General features: G+C 50.5%; 1 protein-coding gene across 1 annotated transcript; it reads right to left on the minus strand.

Moving 5' to 3' along the window:
• Positions 1–6982: 6982 nt before the first annotated feature.
• On the minus strand, positions 6983–7378 carry LOC139028726 (octapeptide-repeat protein T2-like). The gene has a single exon (XM_070446789.1). It carries the CDS (start codon positions 7376–7378, stop codon positions 6983–6985), a length of 396 nt encoding a protein of 131 aa, XP_070302890.1.
• Between the last annotated feature and the right edge of the window lie 15 nt (positions 7379–7393).

The following is a 7393-nucleotide window of genomic DNA, read 5'->3' on the forward strand; positions in this document are numbered from 1 at the left end:
TATAATGCATACTGTGTTTTATGATTATCTTGTGTTATGATGATACTGTGTTATGATGATACTGTGTTATGGTGACACTGTTTTGGCTGGTGGTGAGGAGGCTGATGTTATGATGATACTGTGTTATATGAGATACTGTGTGTGGCTGGTGGTGGGGAGGTTGTTAAAGAGTTTTGTAAAGAGGAATGGTCCAAAATTCCTCCTGACCGTTGTGAAGGCTGATCCGTAACTACAGAAAACGTTTGGTTGAGGTGATTTGCTGCCAAAGGAGGGTCAACCAGTTATAATCCAAGTTCACATACTTTTCCACCCTGCACTGTGAATGTTTACACAGGTGTTCAATAAAGACATGAAAAACGTATAATTGTTGTGTGTTATAGTTTAAGCAGACTGTGTTTGTCTTTGTTGTGACTTAGATGAAGATCAGAATCCAGAATTTATGACCAATTATGCAGAAATCCAGGTATTCAAAGGGTTTCACATAGTTTTCTTGCTACTGTATTCAGAGTGAATGCTATGTTAACAATATATTTGCATATTGAAGCAAATTACTGTTCAAAAAACATATTTACATGTTTAGTAAAAATAGAGATAGGTCTATATGTTGTTATTCGTTTCTGTAGGCTCTTTAACAAACTATAACGGTCTAACAATTGAGTTGATTGACAACGCAAATACAATAAATACCATGAACATACACGATCTTGGAAGAACCAACTTACATATTTAGCCAATCAGGAGCCCATTCTGATTAGGCCAGTGAGGGGATCAAGCCTTCGTCTGACACCTATCTCTCGTAGCATCAACTCTTCCAGCCTTTATTCATCAAAACCCAGCCCTTATGCACCCCGCCTGCTATAACAAAAACCCAGCCCTTCATGCAACCGCCGCCTGCTACTGAGACATAAACCCAGCCCTTATGCACCACCGCCTTAGCTACTGAGACAATAAACCCAGCCCTTAGCACCACTGCTGCTACTGAGACAATTAACCAGCCCTTATGCACCCCCGCCTGCTACTGAGACAAATAACCCAGCCCTTATGCACCACCGCCTGCTACTGAGACAATAAACCCAGCCCTTATGCACCACGCTGCTATCAAAACCCAGCCCTTATGCACCACCTGCTATCAAAACCCAGCCCTTATGCACCCCTGCTATCAAAACCCAGCCCTTAATGCACCACCGCCTGCTATCAAAAACCCAGCCCCTTATGCACCGCCGGCCTGCTAACCAAACCCAGCCCTTATGCACCACCGCCTGCTATCAAAAACCCAGCTCTTATGCACCGCCGCCCTATCAAAACCCAGCCCTTATGCACCGCCGGGCCTGCTATCGAAAACCCAGCCCTTAGCACCGCCCGCCTGCTATCAAAACCCAGCCCTTATGCACCACCGCCTGCTATCAAACCCAGCTCTCTATGCACCCCCGCCTGCTATCAAAACCAGCCCTTATGCACCCACCCCATGCTATTCAAACCCAGCCCTTATGCACCACCGCCTGCTACTGAACAATAAACCACGCCCTTATGCACCCGCTCTGCTATCAAAAACCAAGGCTCTTATGCACCAACCCCTGCTATCAAAACCCAGCCCTTATGCACCACTCGCCTGCTATCAAAACCCAGCCCTTATGCACCACCTGCTATCAAAACCCCAGCCCTTATTGCACCGCCGCCTGCTATCAAAACCAAGCCCTTATGCACCACCGCCTTGCTATCAAAACCCAGCCCTTTATGCCCACCTCCTGCTATCAAAACCAGCCCTTATGCACCGCCCTGCTATCAACCCAGCCCTTATGCACCACCGCCTTAGCTACTGAGAGCAATATAACCATTCCTATGCACCCCGCCGTGCTACTGAGACAATAAACCCAGCCCTTATGCACCACGTGCCTGCTACTGAGACAATAAACCCATTCCTATGCACCACCGCCTGCTACTGAGACAATAAACCCAGCCCTTATGCACAACCGCCTTCATCATAACACAGTATCACCATAACACAGTATCATCATAACACAGTATCATCATAACACAGTATCATCATAACACAGTATCACCATAACACAGTGTCATCATAACACAGTATCATCATAACACAGTATCACCATAACACAGTGTCATCATAACACAGTGTCATCATAACACAGCCTCCTCACCACCAGCCAAACACAGAGCCCTCATTTGTATGATATATGCCTCTGTAATGATCAATGTAATGATTAAAAGTAAAACTGTATGATGAATTTTGCCAATATTGTCTGAATTATTTAAGGTTTGGGGTTAAACGAGACAGCTTGGTGTAGATTTTTCTGTTATTTTAATTTGTTTCTGATTGGTCAAAAGGAGAAACCAGGGATCTCCATTGCCCAATTGGACACTCTATGTTTTGAGTGACACCCACCCTGACCCATCAGAAGCTATAAAGAGAGAGACACCCCTGACCTATCAGAATCGGAAAAGGGTCTCTGTGCTGTGGATAATACAGTTATCCCATTGGAGCTGAGTGTATAGGGGAGGAGCAACATCGGAACCCAGAACCAAATGTTGTGTGTTAGCTATGACAAGTCTGTCAAGAGTGACGAATCATGACCACGGCCTCCCATCCAGAACCTGTGGATGGGTCACCATTCTACTAGTTTCCCATCCAGATATGATCCCTTATTGATGTCACTTGTTAAATCCACTTCAATCAGTGTAGATGAAAGAGGAGGAGACAGGTTAAAGAAGGATTTTAAGCCTTGAGACATGAATTGTGTCTGTGTGTCATTCAGAGGGTGAATGGACAAGACAAAATGTTGAAGTGCCTTTGAACGGGTTTGGTAGTAGGAGCCAGACACATCGGTTTGAGTCAAGAACTGCAACGCTTCTGCGTTTTTCACGCTCAACAGTTTCCCGTGTGTATCAAGAATGGTCCACCACCCAAAGGACTTCCAGCCAACTTGACACAACTGTTGGAAAGCATTGGAGTCAACATGGGCCAGCATCCCTGTGGAAAACTTTCAACACCTTTTTAGAGTCAGGCGGCAGGTAGCCTAGTGGTTTAGACCGTTGGGCCAGTAAACGAAAGGTTGCTGCAACGAATACACCGAGCTGACAAGGTAAAAAATCTGTCGTTCTGCCCCTGAACAAGGCAGTTAACCCACTGTTCCCCGGTAGGCCGTCATTGTAAATAAGAATTTGTTCTTAACTGACTCGTCTACTTAAATAAAGGTTACATTTAAAAATGTTAATTAAGAGAGTCCATGCCCTGACAAATTGAGGATGTTCTGAGGACAAAATGGAGGGGGTTGCAACTCATTATTAGGAAGGGGTCAAATGTTTTGTACACTCTGTGTATATAAACTGGGTGGTTCGAGCCCTGAATGCTGATTGGCTGACAGGCGTGTTATATCAGACCGTATACCACGGGTATGACAAAACATGTATTTTTACTGCTCATAATTACGTTGGTAACCAGTATATACGGTGAGGGAAAAAGTATTTGATCCCCTGCTGATTTTGTACGTTTGTCCACTGACAAAGAAATGATCAGTCTATAATTTTAATGGTAGGTTTATTTGAACAGTGAGAGACAGAATAACAACAAAAAAATCCAGAAAAACGCATTTCAAAAAGGTTATAAATTGATTTGCATTTTAATGAGGGAAATAAGTATTTGACCCCTCTGCAAAACATGACTTAGTACTTGGTGGCAAAACCCTTGTTAGCAATCACAGAGGTCAGACGTTTCTTGTAGTTGGCCACCAAGTTTGCACACATCTCAGGAGGGATTTTGATCAAATACTTTTTCCCCTCACTGTAACAGTAATAAGGCTCCTCAGGGGTTTGTGGTATATGGCCAATATACCACGGCTAAGGACTGTACCCATGCAGTCTGCGTTTCATCGAGCGTAAGAACAGCCCTTAGCCGCGGTATATTGGCCTTATACCACACCGCCCTGGGCCTGATTGGTTAACCCATAAGAGTCTAAGCCGGGGGAGGGAGTTCTACTAAGCTGTATGGAAATGTTTTATGGTCCTACCAAGGATAATTTAGCTATGTGGCTTTGAATTTGAAGACCCCATGAAGTATCAAAAAATATATACAAAATTATTTGATGGAAAAAATATTTTTGGCCTTACTGCTATTAGTCCATACGAAGGTATTGAATAACAGATTCACTATATTTCCAAGAGAGACCCCCCCCCCCCCCCCTCAAAAATATAAATAATAAAAAGTTTGTTCTGAAGCGTCTGACCTATATCTGAGAGATATAAGAAAGAATCAGGAAACATTAGTTTGTTTTATTATATGTATTTAACCCCTTTTTTCTGCGACTAAACTGTCTCCATATATACTTTCATTCATCTTTTGAACTGGTACGGGGAACCTTCAGGTGGGTCTTGTGAGGCCTGTGGGAGTCCGAGAACAAAACAGGTGAGTCTCTCACCTTCCACAGAGGGCTCATGTTAGTGGTGCAGCCCAAACTGTTGGGACGCTGCAGAGAGAAGTTGGCAGATCAGGTGAACCGACTTCAGACGGGTCCCAAGACGAGAGCAAAAACTCTTCAGACCTTACAGGTCGATCTCGTGAGAAAACTGATCTTAAGAAACACCAGAAAACTGATCTCCCTCTCTGCCCTCACTCCTCTGCCCTCCACTCCTCTGCCCTCCTCTCTGCCCTCCACTCTCTGCCCTCCCTCCTCTGCCCTCACTCCTCTGGCTCTCACTCTGACTCCCACTCCTCTGCCCACTCCTCTGCCCTCCACTCTCTGCCCTCCACTCCTCTGATCTCCACTCCTCGACTCCACTCCTCTGCCTCCACTCCTCTGCCCTCCACTCCTCTGCCCTCCACTCCTCTGCCCTCCACTCCCTGGATCTCCACTCCTCTGCCTCCATCTCTGCCCTCCACTCCTCTGCCCTCCACTCCCTGCCCTCCACTCCTCTCGCCCTCCACTTTCCTCTGCCTCCACTCCTCTGCCCTCCACTCCTCTGATCTCCACTCCTGCTGCCCTCCACTGCCTCACTCCACTCCCTCCCTCTCCGCTCATCTCCTCTGCCCTCCACTCCTCTGATCTCCACTCCTCTGATCTCCACTCCTTGACTTCCACTCCTCTGCCCTCACTCCTCTGCCTCCACTCTGATCTCCACTCCTCTGCTCCACTCCTCTGACCTCCACTCCTCTGCCTCCACTCCTCTGCCCTCCTCCTCTGCCCTCATCTCCCTCTCCTCTGCCCCCCTCCACTCTGATCTCCCACTCCTCTGTCCTCACTCCTCTGCCTCCCACTTCCTCTGATCTCCACTCCTCTGATCTCCACTCCTCTGATCTCCACTCCTCTGCCCTTCCACTCCTCTGATCTCCACTCCTCTTCGATCTCCACTTCCTCTGATCTCCACATCCTCTGCCCTCCACTCCCTGCCCTCCCACTCCTCTGATCTCCTCTACCTCCTCTGACTCTCCACTCCTCTGCCCCTCCACTCCTCTGCCCTCCACTCTCTGCCCTCCACTCCTCTGCCCTCCTCTCCTCCACTCGCCCCACTCCTCTGATCTCCACTCCTCTGCTCCTCCACTCCTCTTGCCCTCCCTGCCTCTACTCCTCTGCCTCCACTCCTCTGCCCTCCCACTCATCTCGCTCCACTCCTCTGGCCACTCCACTCCTCTGCCCTCCACTCCTCTGCCTGCCCTCCACTCCTCTGCCCTCCACTTCCTCTGCCCATTCGACACTCCTCCTGATCCCACTCCTCTGATCTCCACTCCTCTTGCCCTCCATCCTCTGCCCCTCCACTCTCTGCCCTCCACTCCTCTGCCCTCCACTCCTCTGAACTTCCACTCCCCTGATCCCGCCCACTCCTCTGATCGCCACTCCTCTGATCTCTGCCCTCCTCTGCCCTCACTCCTCTGCTGCCTCCTCCCTCTGCTCTCTCCAGTCTCCTCTGATCCTCTGACTCCTCCCTGACTCCACTGCCATCGATTTCCACTCCTCTGATTCTCCACTCCTCTGCCTCCACTTCCTCTGCCCTTCCACTCCTCCTGCCCTCCCCACTCCCTGCCCTCCACTCCTCTGCCATCCATCTCCTCTGCACTCTCTGCACTCCTCTCTCGATCTCCACTCCTCCTGATCTCCCACTCTCTGATCTCCACTCCTCTTGATCTCCACTCCTCTGCCCTCCACTCCTCTGCCCTCCACTCCTCTGCCTCCACTCCTCTGCCCTCCTCCTCTGATCTCCACTCCTCTTGCCCTTCCCTCCTCATCACACCTCCACTCCTCTGCCGTCCAACTCCTCTGCCCTCCACTCCTCTGCCCTCCCTCTCATCTGATCTCCACTCTCTGCCCTCCTACTATCCTCTGCCCTCCCACTCCTGCCCTCCACTCCTTTGCCCTCCACTCCTCTGCCCCACTCCTACTGCCTCTGCCCTCGCTACCCTCTGCCCTCTCACATCCCTGATCTCCACTCTCTCTCCCTCCACTCCTCGTCATTCCTCCTCTGATCTCCCTCCTCTGTCCACTCCTCTGGATCTCCACTCCTCCGCCTGTCTCCACTCCTCTGCCTCCACTCCTCTGATCTCCACTCTCACTCCTTCTGGATCATGCATCTCCACTCCTCTGCACTCCACTCCTCTGCACTCCACTCCTCTGTCTACTCCACTCCCTCTGCCCTCCACTCCTCTGCCCTCCACTCCTCTGCCCATTCCACTCCTCTGCCTCCACTCCTCTGATCTCCATCTCCTCTGCATCCTCCACTTCCTCTGATCTCCACTCCTCTGCCCTCCACTCCTCTGCCCTCCACTCCTCTGCCCATCTCCACTCCTCTGATCTCCACTCCTCTGATCTCCACTCCTCTGATCTCCCACTCCTCTGCATTCTCCACTCCTCTGCCCTCCATCCTCTGCCCCATCCACTCCACTCTGCCCTCCACTCCTCTGCCCTCCACTCGCCTCTGATCTGCTCAATCTCCTCTGATCTCTCACTCCTCTGCCCTCCACTCCTCCTGCCCCCTCTCACTCCTTTGCCCTCCACTCCTCTGCCCTCCACTCCTTGCCCTCCACTCCTCTGCCCCTCCTCTCCCTCTCCTTCTGAATCTCCACTCCCTGCCCGATCCTCTCCTCACTCCTCTGCCCATCGCACCTCCTCTGCTCGCTCACTCCTCTGCTCACTCCTCTTGATCTCCATGCCCATCCATCCTCTGCCCTCCATCCTCTGCCCTCCACTCCTCTGCCCTCCCTCTCTGCCCTCCACTCCTCTGACTCCACGTCCTCTGGATCTCCACTCCTCTGCTCACTCGCCCCACTGCCTCCACTCCTCTGATCTCCACTCCCTCTGCCCTCCACTCCTCTGCCCCACTCCGCCTCCACCCTCCCCTCCTCTGCCTCCCTCCTCCTGCCCTCCACTCCCATGATCTCCACCCTCTG

The sequence above is a fragment of the Salvelinus sp. IW2-2015 genome, linkage group LG14 (genome assembly GCF_002910315.2).
Source record: "Salvelinus sp. IW2-2015 linkage group LG14, ASM291031v2, whole genome shotgun sequence".
Classification (NCBI taxonomy): Eukaryota; Metazoa; Chordata; class Actinopteri; order Salmoniformes; family Salmonidae; genus Salvelinus; species Salvelinus sp. IW2-2015.

What these genes read in the sequence shown, in the direction of transcription:
- LOC139028726 (XM_070446789.1), bottom strand. Translation starts at nt 7,378, where the DNA reads ATGGGAGTGGAGGGCAGGAGGAGGGAGGCAGAGGAGGGGAGGGTGGAG.